Source organism: Zosterops lateralis, assembly GCF_965231275.1.
Source record: "Zosterops lateralis genome assembly, chromosome: 3".
NCBI lineage: Eukaryota > Metazoa > Chordata > Aves > Passeriformes > Zosteropidae > Zosterops > Zosterops lateralis.
The window spans coordinates 61,827,713-61,846,991 of record NC_139764.1 but is presented as its reverse complement, the minus strand read 5'-3'; the positions used below and the strand labels follow the sequence as shown (position 1 = coordinate 61,846,991).

The 19,279-nt window shown below is 36.1% G+C and overlaps 1 protein-coding gene across 2 annotated transcripts in view; it reads left to right on the top strand.

The window, feature by feature from the left end:
* Positions 1 to 19,279, top strand: part of NKAIN2 (sodium/potassium transporting ATPase interacting 2) — a gene marked incomplete at both ends in the record, with an annotated part of 534,677 nt that overhangs the window by 274,510 nt on the left and 240,888 nt on the right. For both annotated transcript variants that reach the window (XM_083857719.1, XM_083857720.1), the window contains one exon: positions 10,370 to 10,450. In XM_083857719.1, the coding sequence (XP_083713845.1) occupies positions 10,370 to 10,450 (81 nt within the window). The remainder of the gene's footprint in view (positions 1 to 10,369; positions 10,451 to 19,279) is intronic.

Here is a 19,279-nt window from a genome sequence, read left to right as displayed (position 1 = left end):
ATTATTAAAGCTTCAGATTTCTCTTTTGTTTAATTCAATACCTTCAGGATTTAAAAAGACTGAGAAAAAAAAAGGCATTCTGCATTAAAAACATACTGATCTTGTCAAATCAGGCAGTCTTGCCCATCAGATTTACTAGAAGGGAATTGGAAGAGTATTCTTTGTCTTCTCTCCCTTCACTGTGGCTCATTAGACTCATTTAGAGTGTCTGTTCCACAGAAGGGGGTGCAGTGATGCTCTGACAGGTGTGCACCCCCTGCACAAGGGAAATGCCTCTGACCTTGTACTCCTTCCACAGTTCCATGAGACTCAGTTTTGTGCCTGTAAAATTTGGCTCCATCCACTCCAGCTACCTTAACCTCCTGAACAAAATTCAGCCTGGCTCTATTGTATGACTGGCTGTAAACACTCTGCAGATCCAGTTTCTGTGTGTTATCTCCAAAAAATGGGAAGTGACCTTTGCCATTGACTGGTACTCTCAAAGCAGCTGCTAATCTCCCCAAACAGAGTTGCCAGCCAGTGACTTTGAAGGTCTGTGTGCTCCATTCTGCAACTCTGAAAAAAAGTCTCCTAGTATCTTAGCCACATCCCAGGTTTTTTTTCCAAAATTTTTGAATGGTCTAAGGAATTTCTTAAAACTTGTGCTGTAAAAGACAGATTGGAGAGAGGCAAGAAAGAATTTGATGTTCCTCATTTATTTTTCCTGTGATAAATCTTTAGTTAAAATCTCCCTTGGAATATGAACATTAAAGACCACACTCAAAGCTCTGTGGACTCAACCACCAGGCTCCTCGTCACTTTTTCTGTTAGAGCATTAAGCCAAAGAAAACTGAAGGAAGAAAACAATACCTGGGAAGCTGAATAAAAACATCTCAATTTATCAAAAAGATATTATTATAAATGGCTTAGTTTTAGTTTTAGGAAGAATTTCGGTATATTCTCTGAGGGAGATGGATTCCCTTTATAAATAGTTGTAGCTGGCACTCAAATACTGAGACATCAATAGAAGAGTCTAAATAAATGTCAGTAGACTTCTGTTCCTAGCAACAGTAGCTATTGATTTTATTTTTTGCCCTCTGTTAAAAATGAACACTGAAAGAATTCTGATTGTCCTGCCTTGTATTTTTAATAGAGAATTCAAATGGGAACAGCTGCTAAACATTCCATTAAAATAAACTGTTCAATGGCTGAATTATAATCAAGATTTTTCTTTTTGGGTGTTTCTGAAAAGCCCAGAGATACCAAGGTAACAGTCAATACATGTCTAGCTCCATCAATTGCTAACGTCTGAAGCAAATTACAGCTTCCCACTTTTCCAGTGAGAAGCACTTCTCGCTAGATCACAGTGAAGATACGTGTCTTATGTTTCTTTTAGCTGAAAAGGACACCTTTCCTTCCTCACTGCACATTGTCCACTTCAAACTGGAGGAAGTGCAGGTATTCCTACTGGGGGCTGGTCACTCAGCAGAATAGGCAGATTCCTCCTTGGACTGCCTGAGGCTGGAAAGGGCCCAGAGAAGTGGTGCCCAGGCGGTGAGCCTGGTTTACCCTGATGGAGTGCAAGCACATAGCAAGGTGAGCAAAGCACAGAGGCCATGTGGAGGAGCACTGCTGCCCTGCAGAGGGGCTGGGCCATCAGGGTGCCCTCTGGAAGTGGCACCATCAGCAGAGCCTCTTAGAGTGATGCCTGGACTGGGCAATGGCAAATAGTGAGCAATCTCAAATCTATTCACATAGGTGGCAGAAAAGCAATTGCATAATCCTCTTGAGCACGTTTTCAAATATTTCTTAACAACTGAGGCAGATTTGTATATACAAAACCATTCTGCCACCTATCATTTTCATGCTAAATTTGTGGAAATGTTTTTATTATTATTTTTTTCTATTTTGCATGTGGTAATTCCATTGTAGTATTCAGTCTTAGATGAAGCATTCAATAAAGCAGTTTATAGTATCCAATGATCTTGCTCATGTTTATTTTTCACTGGTAATTAATTGGTAAAATGTTCTGGGGAGCTTCAAGTTACAGTGGAATTTTACCACAACAATTCCTGCAATTTTCCCCTAAGATTTGTTATCAAAAAAATTATATCCATTGGAGGGAGTTTGGATTCTTGTGAATGCAATTTCTGCACTGATAACTATGTATTACCTCTGAGGAAATCCAGGTCTTGAAATGCTTAGTATTTTAGGAATGTTCTGCAAGATAGGGTTTGAATTTTTCTTTTTTTTTTCTTTTTTTTTTTTTAATATTTCTAGCTCCATAATTGAAGAACCAAATTACAAAATCACATAATTTTGGTTTCTATTTTTTTTTTACTATGCCAACTTTAATATAAATGCAACAGCTGATTAGAACTGGTCAAAAAATAATGTAATTTCAAAGCCATTATTTCAAGTTTTCATATGTTGAACAGCATTGATTTCTACTGCTGGTAGCTCTTGAGGTAGATCCTGGTAGATTAATGTTGGAATTGAAGCAGAAAGGTTAAAAAAGGTTCAAAACAGTGCTATTTTAAGGCTGACTATTGCATAACCAGCTCAAGTTATGTCTTGAAATATAGAGATATAACAAGAATTCTATTATAAAGAAAGTTTTTGAGTTCTTTTTAAATGAGAACTATCACTTCCCTGTTACTTACATTTAATTAGTAATTTCTAATTTAAGAGACTTAATCTGTTCTACAGACAAAAGAAAGAATACTAGAAAAGTATGGAAGTAACATAATAGGAAAAATATTGGTCTATCTGTGAATGTGTGTATGTATATTCATTTGTCTGCAGCTGGTTGGATATGTACTCTACTGCAGTACACTGAGTATTCAGATATTTGAAGCTACTTCCTGCTGATAAATGTTTCACAGCAAAGATGTGATCAAAAGATATACAGGAATTGAATGATGACTGAAGCCAAACCAATTAAATTTCTACTCCTATGTCAAAAGATAAAATAAATATATCCTGTTAAGATTTCTGCCTTGCCTTACTTTCTTTATACAAAAAAATACACTTTTGTTACAAAGCTCAAGAATCGTAACATATTGATGCAGAAGAAACCTAAATCCCCACCAAACCACCCCCAAAACAAAACAAAGAAACAAACAAAAACCAAAACAAAACCAACTCCCCTAAACAAGACAAGAAAAGATTTGAGATGAAAGGAAGAAAATTTCTTTGCTCCCCTTTTGGAAGAAGAATGGTGGAAATATTTCTTTTTAAAGAAAACTTTTTTTTTAAACTCCTCAGTTCCAGAATACTTTCATCTGGGGATTCGGATTATCTGTAACTCCCTGTTGTAACATAGGTATTGTAACTGAACGGTGCTACAGTGCTACAATGTAAACTAAATTCTTCTACATTTTGGCCATTCACCCTTTTAGCATCATATTGAAAGGAATTATTATTATTATTATTATTATTAATTTTAAGAATGAAGTGACTACACTGAGAAAATATTTTGTATCTTCCTTAGGAAAGCTGTATGAATGGGCTGATATATCCCCATGGTTGCTCATGGTTTCTTGGAATGGAATTTTATCATTTAGTGGGTTATATCTTCAGTGGTATAGTTGGACACTAATTTAGAAGCTGAAGAACAAATGAAAGTGCAATACCAAAAATTTTTTTCTCAGTCTTTCCCACTAAAGCCTAAAGAGCTGTGAATCCAAGAAACGAATGAACAAATGGACAAATGAATTATTCAAGCTTAAGCATTAATGGACTTTCAGGAAGCAAGAGTAGTTCTCAGAACATGTCTCTTCAGCAGTCCATCAGTTATGTTTTACCCTGGTGATGCGTAAATTACTTTGGTCTTTTTGTTTATGTGGGGAAAAAAAACAAGTATATATCTGCATAGTGCATTATTCTTTATGTCACCAGTACAAGATTTTTAATGGACTCTGTGGCACTGGGAATTTTGCCTTTGAGAAGTTTGGCTTTCCAAACAGCAAGAGTAGAGTGATCTGTGTCAGACACTGGGAAATGAACCGAGCCCTGAAAGTGCCTTTCCTCTGAATTGAGTGTAATGGGAATCTAGATGCTGCTCAGAGAAGGACATCTGCATTGCAGACATCTAAATGTGGGCAGATGGATACTACTCTGACAGTGATGTGCTCTGTAGAAATTCAACTTATTTTATGCAAAAGGAGTTGGAGCCATGTCTTCAGAACAAAAAGCAAATATCTGCTGTGCTTTCTGTTCCCAGCATAATTCTGGCACAAAGAGGAGAGAAGAAAACAGAAGCAGCCAAAAGAAAGAAGAAGCCCAGTGAGTCCCACTCAAGCTAAAACTCCCTGGCTATGAGTAGATTGAGGGCTGACTGCACATCATATCAATGTACTGGGCTCTAGGATGTGCCTTTTATCAGTTTATGACCTGACCAGAATGTTTCTCAACTTTTCTCCTGCCTTTTATGCTTATGAATCTTTCTCATACACATCAAGGGGCAAATAGAGTTAATAAATAATATAAAATCAGGGTTTATAACTGAGCTCAAGGAACTTGAAAGATTATACATAGACATTGTTGTATGGAAGCCTCTGGAAAGAAATTTTAAGCAGCATTTGCTCTGTATCTGCAAGCACTGGTTGCTCAAGAGGAAAAAAAACATTCCAACAGCAATTTTCTGTTTGGTAGTGACCAGTTCTGATCCACATGACAGTTCAGCTTTTTTCAGTCACTCTTGGCAGAGGACAATAATTGTTAAAGTGTAATGACAAGGAAACAAAATATCAGGCAGATTTTTTTTATCTGAAGAAACAAAGAAAGGAGAAAAAAATATAAATGTGTGATGGATGAAAGAGTGAAGAGTCAAGGAACCACAATGCCAATGGGTTAAAAAATTTCCTGACAAACACAAGCAAAAAACTAGAGTGTCATTGAAATTTGAGACAGAAAACTACAGCAATTCCAAATGGATTCTACAGAATCAATTCATGTTTGCTTAGAAGTAGATGCTCACAAGGATGGACTGATGTGCTCTGATACTATAGCTATGATTAAAAATAAATGAAAAAAAAATAAAGCCTAGCAAGAAATATCTAAGTCTTAATGATAGAACAATTCAGCCAAGCAAAACTAGTGCAAGCTGCATGCTATGACAATCAACAAGCAATGAAAAAAATCCAGAGTATTATGTCATTCCGCAAGAGCTTCCCAGTATGTTCAGAAAAATCAGTGAACATTTATTGAAGTTGAACTGGTTGCCCAAAGTCCTCTGCTGCCAGGAATAATATTTGTTGTCAATACTACTGGTTTTGCCCCTGAGCTCTCTTCTAGTGATGCCTGTAGACAACTGCTGGTCAGGGAAGACTTTCATCTGAATCATTAAAAGCGGAACACGGTCACTCTTCGTGTTAGGTTCCTGAGAGCAGCAGTTTGGCTTAAAACATTTGGTACTTGTGCATTCAATCCCTGAGTCTCTGCTGGGTAAGAATTTGACTTCAGATTCCTCTTTGGAGTCAGGCTGTGGTTTCTGGTCCTGCTCTGCACTGGGAGCTTCCCACTGGTGTGTGGCTCCTGCTGGGTTCTAGAACTGGACTCTCCACCATGTTGTGCTGCCCATATCCTCATCAGCTCTCCAGGAAAAGCCTCAGGCAATGGAAATAGGAAGCAAAATGCACAGAGCAGATGAAATCAGAGATGGTGCCTGCTAAGCATCCACATGAAGTCCCACTGTAGACTGATGTCCTTTCTGCTTCAGATGGACTTCTCACAGGGGAATCCAGGTGATTCTATCAGTTCCGGGCATATGGAAACAAGAGGCAGAGGTAGTATATTGATGCCAAGTATTCAGAATATCACTTTTTATCAGGTTTGATGGGGAAACGATAGGTTTGAGAATTGTATTTCTAAGTGATATATCTTCATAGACTGAGGAAATTAGGGGGATATAACTTTAGAAATAAAGATAATTATATTGTGGACAGTTCTTAGTACATTCATTACTGGAAAGAGATGCTCTTCTCAGAAATGCTAGGCTCAAGGTAATCTTTGAAAAACTCAAGTACTGTTGTTCAGATAGAATAAATAATCATGTATTTAATTACTATGGTAAATTTAGTAATTATAAATATAGAAATTCCTTGAGTTTATTTTTCCTGAATGTAGCACAGAAGGATCTTGAGGAATATTATCAGATTTGGAAGAATCTAAAAGTAAAATTGTGTACATTTCTAAAAATAAAATAAATAGCAAATCATTAATCACAAGAACAATTCAATTGCTTTGCATTGCACAATGTAGGTCTTGGCCCATGTATCCCTCAGACACATGTGTTTGTAACTGAGTTACATATCAGAAAAGAATTTGGGAGCAAGAGAAATGCCGTGTAAAGTTCTGTGGGAAAAAGAAAATAATGCTTTAATTTAAAATACTCATATCTATCAGAGTTCCTGACTATTTATGCCTGAAAGGTATGGGATATATTTCTCCTTCAGGAAAAGTGTGACAAGAGTAATAGATATGAGCTCTGGTGACCATGTTTATGTTTATAACAAAGGCGTTTGTGGCTTACCTTTACAAGAACCTTTGCTTCTTGTGCCATTGCGATTATTTTTCCATTTGGCTTAGGTATTAAGTGAAATGATGTAATTTCTTTGACCTCCAGTTTCCCTGTTAGTAAATTGGAGATAATGTGACTTAGCCAACTTTGACAGAAGTGTGAAGAAAAATGTATAAGTTCTCAGTACTGGTACAAGTATTTTAATATCTCAGTTTTCCATTCCCCAAGAAAAATGCATCCCATATTAATTTGTGATGATTCGTAGTGAATGTGACTACACAGTTCTTTGCAGAGGGTTATAAATTCATATTTACTATTCAAGTCTTCAGTCTTAACCTTCTAGTTATACCTCTTTCCAGTGTGGATCTCCATAAAAATAATAAGCTTCCTTGTCATTGCTGTGCCCCTTCTCAGTATCTCCTGCTTGGTCAAGTGTGTGTTTATCAAAGTTCTTGTCTTGCTGCTATGTGACTGCTGTAGCATTGTGGTGGCTTCTGTCAGATAATGCAGCTGTCTTGAACTCCCACATATGGGAAAAAAAATACAGCAATAGCCCTTTGAAGAACTTTTATAAAATGTTCTTCTAATTAGATTAATATAATAGAGAGGGTCAGAGGGATTTTTCACTGTCACAGACCTTTAGTGCTGAATTTCTTCAACAACTTGCTGAAGCACATAGAAAACAAGAGACATTTATGACTGCGTGTGATGATAAGAGATGTGCTGTATCTGAAGCCTCTGAAATAAGAAGCAATGGGAAGCAGAAACCTTATATTTCAAGACAACTAAACTCAGTGTTTATCCACAGAATTCAGGCAACAAGCACTTATTACAGCATTTCAAAAGGAGAAAGTTTAAAACATACTTTTAAAAGACATTTTTGGCCTTATCTATAGTCCAATAACAAGAAATTCTAGTTTAAAGAATATATCTAAATGGCAGATAAAATGTGTCAGTGTTTTGGTGACAAACTTGGCAGTGAAAAAGAAAAGTTTTGTTTCTTCATGTAAAAAGGTTCTCTGCTGCACAAGCAGTTCCAAAGTTCACTGGAGTGTTCTGTTGAATGTTCTGTGCATGTTGAGCTTTTTAATCAGCTGTTGCTTATGTCCAGTGGGACATGTTGTGCTATGAACAGCCAACCTAATGAAACCTAGTTTCCAGTGTCTCTCTCTCACATTTTTCCCCCTTCATGTTGACTGATAAGGGATGATCTTGTAAGTCTTTCTCTGTATAAGGACTTAATAGTGTCTATTCCCATTTGTATGCCCATTTTCCTGAAACTTTCGTGGATATAGTATCTTTGACTCTTCTTGTATTCCTTTGTCCAATTTGCTTAAAATTGTTCTGTAGCATGAAAAATTTTTCAAGGGAACGGAAATTTCACATTTCATATCTTTGAGAAACTAGTCTAAATGCAGTATTTTGAATTTTCACTATAAGAAATCCAGTTATCTTCATGTGTCTGAAGAAGTGTTTTTATTAACTACATGAGAATATATAACATTGCAGTATTACAATAATTGGCAAAACCCAACAAGTTAAAATGCTGCAAAGTTGGTTAACAAAGTCAAAATAATGTTCTTGAATCTAAATTAATGTTTTATTCTCTTGTTTTGTAGTTATAAAGCCCCATGTGATATGTGAAGAGGGGTGTACTGTGAGAAAGATACAGGAAAATGAAATGCTTAATATGTTAATATCTCAAAGTTTTGTTTTTTAAAAAATGAGTTTGTTAAGAATCTCCAGCTGAACTGAGTTCCTATTTTCCAAAGTTTTATTACCAGCCCACATTCAAAGTGTAGATGTGGATTAGCTGGGCCATCTCTGGAGATATTCTGACCTCAACTGGATAAATCCCTGCAAAACTTGATCCATGCTGGTTGTGCTTTGAGCAGAGATTGGACCAGGTGACCTCCAGAGAGTTCTCCTGACCTAAATAAATCTGTCATCTGTGACCAGAAAGAGCTGACCTATAAAGTGTATGTAATCTGTATGCTTTAAATTACCTGAAATTACTTCTGTATAAAGCAATTCCAGCATTTATAGCTGTGTTAGCTTCCTTTAAATCAAAACTATTTTTATCATAATTTTTTTAAAATCTGAACATGGTCCAACTAATAGCTAGGCTGGCTGGCAATTATTTTATCTATAAAAATAAGAAATTAGAACATGTCTAAATTTTGGTCATATTGAATGTAGTCTCACTTTAGATCCTGGGAAACGGCAGAATTGTTTTATTTTCACAGTATCTAGAAAATTAGGTTGAAAATGACATGCTGAGTAATAGACACTGTAATGCAGAACGTCACTTGCAAGAGAAATGCAAGAAGAATCCTGCATATGTTGCTGCAGAATGAATAGAAAGAGATTGTCATTCATGACAAACAATAGTTTGCTTGTTTTTTGGGGTTTTTTTAATGCAATGGATAGCATGCAGTTCAAAATAAAGTCTGCTTATTCAGAATGTGAACACATGGAGGTGTGCAGAAAATCGTGCTTCCTGATTTGGAAAAGGAGCTATCAAAATATAATCAGTACGGTTTGGAGAAAAGACTACAAGACATGAAGAGTAAGTCTGTAAATACTTGTGAGAAGTGGTGTGGTGGTATAAAAGGAGAAAGCAGCTTTCAGCTGTAAGAGATGGGGAATGGTGTCCTATCACTGTTGTGTTTCACATGTATGCAAGGCCTTGTGGAACGAAATAAACAAACTTGCAGAATTGAATTGTGAACTAGAGGGTGGCTACAACAGCCATCAGAAAAGCATTTAAAGATCCTGAAGTTTATTAGATGATGGAATACTTTGTCAAGGGAAGTTCTTAAATACAAACATTAGATAAGAGTAGCAACAGCAGGTCAATCTTTATTATCCAGGATCCTCCAGCATTACAGCAGGGGAATGTACTTTCCAGTCCTAGCACATAAGGTCTTATGAATACAAAAGAGAAGCAGAATAGTGGACAGAATAGTAGAAGGAGAGAAAAAATGTATCCCATTACTTGCATCAGATACATGAATAAGACATTTGGTAACTACCAATGAGCAGATACTGCTTAAGTATGAATGCTTCTCCTATACACTCTAAGAAAAAATGAAAAAAAAAATTAAAATAAAATTTTGAAACCCCAAAGAAAGAGGCAATTTAAAATGCAGTCTGCCTCCTGAAGGTGTTGACTAATTATGAACTGTGCTTTGGATGGTCACAAAATACATTGATAGAGGCAAGTCTCATGAACAAATTTCTCAATATTTTGTAGAAATACTGTGAAAAATAGGTGGATGGGTAGATAGGTAGGTAGATAGGTAGATAGATAGATAGATAGATAGATAGATAGATAGATAGATAGACAGATAGATAATACACAGATTTTCTTCAGGTTATATATATGCTTGGTTTCTTGAGACTAAATCTGAACTGTTGATAAAACCGAGTGTTAGTTCATTAAGCTGTTATTTAGTAAGCTATATTTGAATGATCAGTCATTCATCATGCACTTCTAGTATAATTAATACAATAATATAATAACTACTAATAAGTAATATAATTGATATTACATGCCTCTCTGTTGTAGCATTACCCATTTGAACAAAAAGAAAGAGATACAGATTAGTCTCAAATTCAAATGTCAGATTTATCAGCTGTTACCTTAGATGCAGGTTTTCTGGTGTGATTGGTTACTCACTAGGTCACTCATCACTGTGTCAGGGAAAGGGAAGAATTTATTTGTGATTCTCTCTTATGTGTAACATTTTTGTTCATAGGCACCATATTTATAATCTGATTTTGTCTTGGATCAAGCTAATGAAGAAGTTTAGCTCAGCTGAGAGTGGAATTGTTAATTCTGTGTTTCTCTCTTCCTCCCCACAGTATGCTGTCTGGCTGGTCCTTTGGGTTACATGGAACGTGTTTGTTATCTGCTTCTATTTGGAGGCTGGAGACCTTTCAAAGGTAATTTACCACTGGATATATTTAAGTCATCAACTCTTTGTTAACATGCCCCTGGTTGTGCTCTGTTTTACTCATTCTTTTTGTGTTACCTAAATGAATGTTGTAGTATGATGGAAATTTGGAGTATTCTGGGTATGTTAGAAACTTTTAAACCAGACAGTAATGAACATATATATTCTGATGCCCACAACAATAATTGTATATATTCTTTAAAAGAAAATTACCTCTTTTCGTCCCCCTCAGTAGTCCTGCAATGCAAATTTCTCCCACATGAGAGACATTAATTAATGATTTCATGAATACAAAACATCTCAGGGGCAAACGAATATTTATTGTACCTTTTAGCTTGTTGTTACTTAGCTGGATTCCTTTCAGGGGTCTTATACATAGTATATATAGTATTATATAGTAAAATACTATAGTATAATGCATAGTATAATGTAGTATACATATTTGTAAAAGAAGGGGTCTTTCATTAAATTAAGATGTAAACAGGGGTGCCAGAACAGATTGCCATTTGGCTTCATCAGTGTTTTTTAAGTTTGCACTTCTGGTAGGATTGTCTTCCTTGAACCCTTATACACAGTAAAAATCCATAGGAAAAATATGTTTTCCTAAGAATGATGCATTTATAGAATTTTATTGACAATGTGATAATGCATAAAATGGCAGTTGGTAATGGCCTCAAACCAACACTCCTACTTTCTAAGGTGTTCCCAGCAAGCTGGCAATTTGTGGGATAAAAGATTAGCAGTGGCAACAATTATTTTTTAGGGTAATATGCTTCAATTGATTCTAGATATTGCTGAATTATGCTCACAGTGCTGTGAACTGACCATCAAGGAGAATCCCTCGTGTCAAACACATCACATTCTCTTCTTGACTCAGATTTTAATTTTTGTTCCTGATTAAAGGGAGTTTAGCCCAACTGTAAATTACACATGTAATCCTCTGATCCTTTGTGAGTTGCTGATACCTTATTATGCAGAAGGTTAAACACAATTATAAGAAGAGTAAATGAGGCAGAGATACTTCCTTGCCTGTTGTTTCTTTCAAATCACCCCCAAAGTACAAAAACTACTAGAGACAAGGTGTTTCATCCCCATGTATTCCATTTCTTCAAAAGATACTGACTTCAAAAGGATCAGAATTTCATTTCCTGAGGGTGTAAAGTAATTTTCTGCAGGTAAAATGTTACACTTTCCTGGTTTTATACTTTCAGACAGGCCCAATCTCATTAAAAGCTTGGCAAAAACATAGCAAATAAAGAACTTGCATATATTATCTTTTATTTGGTCAAAATTCTTTCTTTGTTGCCAGGAAAACTAACAAATATAACAAACCCGGCACCTGTTGTACAATTATACTCAACCAATCCACTCTCTTTCCACCTGCTTGTTTCAGCCACCTACATTCCTGAACTTGTAAATGTTGGGATGCTTATTTCGCCTTGGGAAGTAAATGACAGTGGGAAAAAAATGGAGAAAGGAGAAGTAGCTGTTTGAGCACTGGGTATAAAAACAGTTGAAGAACACTAAAAAGTGCTAATTGGAATAAAATAGGCCACAAATATTGAAATTATTTTTTCTGAATTCTAGAGATTATCATCTGTAATGTTTCCCAAACAACCATAGGGTTCGGGTCTATATTTGAATGCAGTTTAATCTTTTATTTCGTCTCTAGAGGTACTATTTGCTCCAGTGATATGATCTACCTTGAAATACCCAGTAGAGTACATTCTTTCCACTTCAATTGGCTTTCAGAGCACCAGAGCTGGTAAAGAGAGGGAGAAAAGAAAAAGTTCCAAAAAAATGGATTAAAAAAATTGGTAAAGATCAACTCATTATCAAAAGACCAAATGTGGGGCATCATTCTCCTCTCCTTTTCAACTCAAATGTCAGGACTTCCCCACATGGGAAATATTCTAGAAGATGTAGTGCTTGGAAATATCCATCTCATGCAAAGATAACCAACTGTTCTGGTTGATATAACATACCCTCCCATTCTAGATCCTTCAGAGGCTCTGGCTGTTTCACAGCTGTAGGAATCTTACAGAGCAGGTCATTTCAAGTGTAATATTTGTCAGGCATATTCATAAATCTTGTACTAAATTTTCTTAATTATTTATATTTTCAGCTGGGAATAACTGTGATTTTAAATCTGTGGGGATAAATCTGGGCATTTTCTTTGTTTGGAATGGCATGTAGAACCTTGAGAAAAGTTCTGGATCTGAAGTAGTTCTAAACTGAGAATAAAAAACAACCTTTAGGCAAGTACCAGAGGGATGTCTCTGGGGTTGTAAAACATGAGAGAGGATCCTGTGCAGCGTGGCTTTAAGAATTGATAAGTTAAAATTACAGCCTAATAATAGTTCAGATGGGCATAGTTTATTTTTATATGTATTATTTATAGCTTACTACCAAATAAAATAAAAATAAGGATTTTTTTTTTTCCCCAAAGTTCTGAGAAAGCTTTTGTTCTATGTGTGCAACAATTTTTCCATCCTCACCTGCTGAGACAATGGAGAGGATACATTTCAATTGTTAATATACTTATTTTACTTGTAGGAGTGGAGGTCTTGACATTTTTTACAGCTTCTCCTAATATACTGAAACAGGCCTGTGAAGACTCAGAAATTTTTAGAACAAGGAGATAAGCATCTCTAAAGAGACTGAGGAGATTCAAGGACTATTTGTGAACATCTATGTAAATCTGTTTGCATTATACACCTTTACAATCATAGATATCTTGTGGAAAATAGTGTCACACCAAGTATTTTCTGTCCTTGAGGCACAGTTATCTTTGCTCTATCACAGTAAGATGTAATATTTATGGCTTTGCAAGAAAGGTTTGTAACAAAGAGGAAGTACAATGATTTTTTCTTAACCTTGATTTTTATGTGCATCTGAGAATAAATGCCTAGAAAACCCACTTTTCAGACTTACTTTTCAGTATTGTTCTTCAAAAATATTTAATTAGTCTATGTGTTGTTTTGCTTGCTGGTGACTGCCATACTTTCTAGAAGTAGGACTTTTAGGTGTGAGGACTGGTAATATTTATTTTGGCCTGTGGCTAAGCAAATGTAGCACATGAAAAGCATAACCTCTTATCGTGAATGAGGCACATCTGAAGTACACTAGTGAAACAAAAAAAAAGGGAAAACATAATAGAAAGCATTTCTGAGAAAATGTAATATTCCATTGATTGTTTAAACCCAGGAAAGTACACAAGGAGATAGATTCTGCAGTCTCAGAACAATAAATAATACTCATGTGATTAAGAACAGCACTCTCAACTCAAGGCATTTGAAAGCATCCCCTAATGATGTCTAAGGATACCACAAACAGAGAATAAGCAGAATAAGAACTACTATACTCCCATTTTTAGTTTTGAAATGAGTTAACATTTTTTGATGAAAGAAGCCCTTTTCTGAGGTTGCACTGGTCCCATTGCAAGCGTGGATGGAAGTGGAGACGCTGTTGCTGCCAGTTGCTGGAACTCAGGGCAGAGGCTGGTTTGGGGTGCCCAACGAGGGGGACCAGCTGAGCTCCAAGGTCGAAAGCAGCCCTTGCTGCACTGGGTACCATCCTTGAGTCAGTACTTCTGGTTCTCTTTGCATGCAACTCCATAGGTGTGACCACATCCAAGAGTTCTCCTCTCACTGTCCTCTGGCTAAGTTCTGGAATCACTTTACTGTAGTCCCCAGAGTACCGCGAATATGACCAAGAGTACACTTCTGAAAAGCTCATTTTAACTGTCAAAATTGATTTACTTTCTATTTTTCTGGCATTCTTGACGTCTTCCTTATTTAAACCTAATAACATACAAAATTTACATTTGCTATATTAAATCATCAGGTTATACTTATATATTTTTGTCACAAAAATTAGATGTTTGAAAGTCAAACACTCCAGTATCAAGAAATGCCAGAATTAAGATTCCTTGTCTAAGCATGATTTAACTCTGTTGTACATTTGTTTTTACATACCTTTTAATTATGAAGTCACAACAGTATATTTTTCTTTAATCTCTGTACCACATAGCCTATATCCAAGATCAAGTTTTGGCAGTTGAGTGAGGCTGCCATACTGGATCTTACTCCATATACTGCAGCAGTCAGAAAAAGTTTAATAACAAATATAAATGTAAATCCTGTGCTTCAGTTCTGATCTGAAAGCATGTCGGATAAGAATATGAAAGGTTAGATAAAGAACTCTGGCACCTAAAATCTCTAACCACAGAAGTGATATTGTGTACATAGATCACTTGGTGCAGGCAAACTGTGTTTCCTCAATATTCTTTCTACAGGTCTGAGCAGCTGCTCTTAAAAAAAAAGTAAAGGAGTCTCTATTTGCATTCAAATCATGTTACTTCCTTTCCTATATTGCCCTGTACTGCAACAGGGAGAACATGAAAGAATAAAATTTAAAAATGCACTTATTTAAAATTGAAATTGTTAAATATGATACAAAGAACTGCATTTGCTGTAGTTATTAAAATGTAAACTAAAGGAAAACACATAATCAGGTTGTTTTCTGCCAGAAGTTTTAAAGGAAATTAAGCACTTCTGAACACTTTCTCTCATACCCACAACAAATAACTGGAAAAATAAGATAACTTAGACTTACAAAATCACAGACTTACTCATGCTGGAAGAGCCCTCTCAAGGTCACTTAATCCGGTCTCCTGCTCAGAGCAGCAGCAACTTAAAAGTTTTATCATGTTGTCCAGAGTTTTAGCAAGTCAAGTTTTAGAAGTCTTCAAGGATGGAAGCTTTACAACTTCTCTATTTTTCAACCATTCTCATTGTGAAAAAGTTTCTCCTGATATGCAGCTGAAATTTCCATTGCTGCAATCTGCGACATTGCCTCTTGTTCTTTCACTGTGTGCCTCTGAGAAGAGTTATGCTCCACCTTTTCTACCATTCCCTTTAGGCTTTTAAGTGAAGCCAAGTACTTCAGCCTTATATTTGTTCTTTCTGTGGTTGATTTCCTATTTCCAACCACAGATAGTTTGTTGCACCTCACAAGAAAAAAGCAAATTATCTTGTAATAATCAGTAATAAATAATTGGTTCATTTTTCACACTTTTGTTTTACTGTAGGAGAAAAATTAAGGGTCTTCGCATACACGTAAAGCTATATAGTATCTTACGTAAAACATGGACAGAAAGAGTCAGCTCTGCAAAGCTGGAGGAATGAAGATTTAGGGAGAGAGTTTGCTGCTGTTTTGTTATCTGCAAGTACTGCCTACTCTACAGCTGAGCTGCAAGCTAGTCTGTTATGAAATCAGAGGAATAAAGTAAGAAATCATGTCCAACTGTCAACGTGCACTCTGTTTAGAGTCAGTGTTTACATACTCATGGTCATGGTTCATAGCAAAGTAAAGCCAGAAGGGATTTCGGGATCCAGCCCTCAGTTCTCCTGCCTCCAGCCAGGCCCTGCCACCAAGCTACACTATGGGAGAGCAGCTGATGCAAATAATCTCAAGGAGAAAATGAGTAGTTTAGAAATCCATCTATGAATGATGCTAGTGCATTAGCAACTTTTCATCACTGAGAAATCCTCCTTTCCTTTGTTGATCTGAGATGTTAGTCCAGGATTAGCCAGATATAGCTGATTTTAGTGGCTGTAGGGCAGCCCAGTCTTCCTCTTTTCCGTTGGGTGACTAATGAGAAGAGGAAGAGGCAGCAATGGTCATAGCACCTCCTTTCAACAAATTAACACCAGTTCTGCATTGCTGGTGGAAACAAATGGAAAGGGTGGGAGGAAATGCAGAGCCTATTTTTCACCCAACTGTTCCCGCTTGTCCCTACCATCTTATTGTGTAAAATTATAAGGACCAGCCAGAAATAGGCACCTTGTAGTAAGTTGTATTTTTCCACTTGAATACCCCAACCTTGGCAAGCACACATCCACCTATATCTGACTTTCATATACCACTGCTTGGATTGATATCTAGTTGCTCTGAAATCCACTTTATATCGGTATGCAAATTAACTGCAATAATGCAAATTACTTCAGGACATGATTTGCATAGCTTGTCACTCATGCTGCTTAGAAAACATGCTGGCTATGAGTGCTGAACACTTTATGCAGCTAATATGCTCTGATTTTAAAGGGAGGTCTTGATACACAGGTGAAGCTGAGGAAAGAAAGAGCAAAACAAAAGAAATGGGTAATTAATCTTCGGCATATCTCAGTTGTAACAAAGCAATGAACTTGGCAAAAAGATTGAACTTACATCACTTATACATTCATTCTACATTACTTTGTGTCCATTAGTTTAATTGTTATACTGCTTTGATTCCACATTTACTAATTATTTTTGTAAAGCAGTGGTCATTAGCAGTTAAATGTCAATGTCATACATGCTCTAATAAAACAACCTACAGGATGGTTAATTTTGAACATATTACCTTCCTTGGATGTTGTTTTAACAGATGTCCTGTTAAGATAACAGAGAAATTAAATTAGTTTTCAACTCAAAGCATCTGGTTAACTTTGTAGGTAAATGCCTTTGAGCAGTAAATCTGACCAGGGTTTTTCAGATAAATAGCTATCAGAATGTTTTAAGTAAATGACTTTATTTTTTCACTTCTATTACTTAGGGCACATTTGACATGCTTGATCATATATCTAACAGATGAAAATTGAAAATAGTGCTGGCAACCAGCAGTGTTAGGTTATTCAGGGGGTAGTTTCATGGGTAGATACTATTAAGCATGCTTATGGTTTCAGAAAATTTAGTTCTGCAGCAATTTTTAAACCTCAAGATCTTTACCAGCTGGAAGATAACTGATTATAAAATGTAATCTGTTTAATACTGTAGACATAGCATATGGTGGAATACATTTAGATAAGAGTGGAATTTTTCATCTTCCTAATGGTGAAGTAAATTGTGATAGGAAATCATTCAAAGTATAGAAAAATATGAAATATGATTGTATCTATTTTGCTAATTGTAATGATTTTATGTTTTAAAATCCTGGGACATATTTTATGTTGAGTTCATGAATAAACATACATCTTCCTGTTGATTTATATGTGCTCACTTTTCCCACAATTTAATAGCTTTGCACCAAATACAGGAACACATGAAAATAAATGTAGTGACTGGTTCAATGATAATTCCATATGATGATTTACTTATGTGTGTGTTTACATATATATTGAGTACCTAAGTTACTGTTAAGATTAGTAAGCATGCATTTAAAAATGAACCTTAAAGCTGCATATGTTACAGTTCCATGGAGGCTTTCCTATATATCTAAAGCAGTTCCATGGATATTTCTACAAGTCTTTCAAATGTTACAGCCAAGACATTGAAGAAAAATATCCAAATATATATTTATGAGATTATTTTTTATATTTATTAATTATATTGCAGTACCATCTAGTGGCCCCATTTTTGATATCAGGGTGCCATTATACTGTGAGCCCTAGACACACATAATAGAACTAAACCGTATCCTAAATGGTACATACTCTTACTATGTGATTCTGTGAGAATGGGAGGTGGAAACCAAAAAATAGTAGACTGCTGTGAGAATCCGAAACAGTGTTATATCTTTGGAATTCTTCATGAAGTCTGCATTTTCACAACTTTCTTGTCCTATTTTCTCCATGTTTCTCTTCTCTGTGAGGGTTGATAGTTGAGTGACACAAAGCCCTACTCTTACAGCACTTTATGGTCCATTTTATGGTGAGGAAAACACTTCTGTATGCTGCAGTACACCATTGCTAGCATTTCACTAGTTGTTTAAGGCACTGGGGGAAAAACTAGGTTTTGCTTAAAATGAAAGATCAGAAGCTAATTTTATTCCTAGTCAGGCAGATGCTCAGAAGATCACAGCTACAGAATGCATGTTTGCTATGACAGCTCATCTGGGGATTGTCTATGCCTCTCATACACAGTACTCTCATACTATGGCGATATGACTCAGCTATGGACAGGAGCTGAAGGGAATTTACGATACCTGAAAGTAGGGGCATCTATGAGAGCAACCACTCATGTTTTGTGGAAGTATAAGAACATACAGAAAATATGCTCTGCTTTTTAATTTGCACTGTCTCATGGTGTCAGCCTTGTGTTTCATTATTTTTTCTTTTGGGGTACAGATGCAATACTTTAACATAGTCCCTAGCAAATTTTTTTGTTCTAAATATGAGTGCAATGGCTACAATATACTCTCCCCACATCTACGCTTCATCTCAATATAAGTATATAATGACCTTCTAATTAGAATCTATCAAATAAACTCCATCTTGTGAACCAGGGTTCTGCTGAAAATTTCTAGGATGCACTAAACCCATGCATTTTCTGAGGAGCTTTGTGTTATTTGGAATTTCTGAAGGAAGCAATTCTGATCCTTATGTCACTAAAAATTATGCCAGTGTTAATCCAGTAGGATATAGAAATTCTTTATTGCTTTCAGCATCTTTTTACGTATGGATAAGCATTTGTTGAACCTGGGAAAGCAATGTGAGCTGTGAAGTACTCTCCTTTTTTGATCCTGTTTAATACAGAAACCCATACTCCTTTCTCACCATTGCAATGATAGCAACAGGCTCACAGGCCATGCACTTAAAATGGCTATGGTGACTAATCACCTCTTACAGCAGTTAATCATCTTATAGCACTCTATAAGATGGCTATATTTGCAGTTGCCCTTCTGCTGGAGGTCTCCACTCCCATGGTCCTACCACTTGAACACTCATGATCTATCTCTGGACTGAAAACACAGGTGTGTCTTAAGGCATTTTGAGCAGTCACACAAAATACATTCTTACACAGACACAACTTTGCACCGAAGCATGTGAGTAGCTCC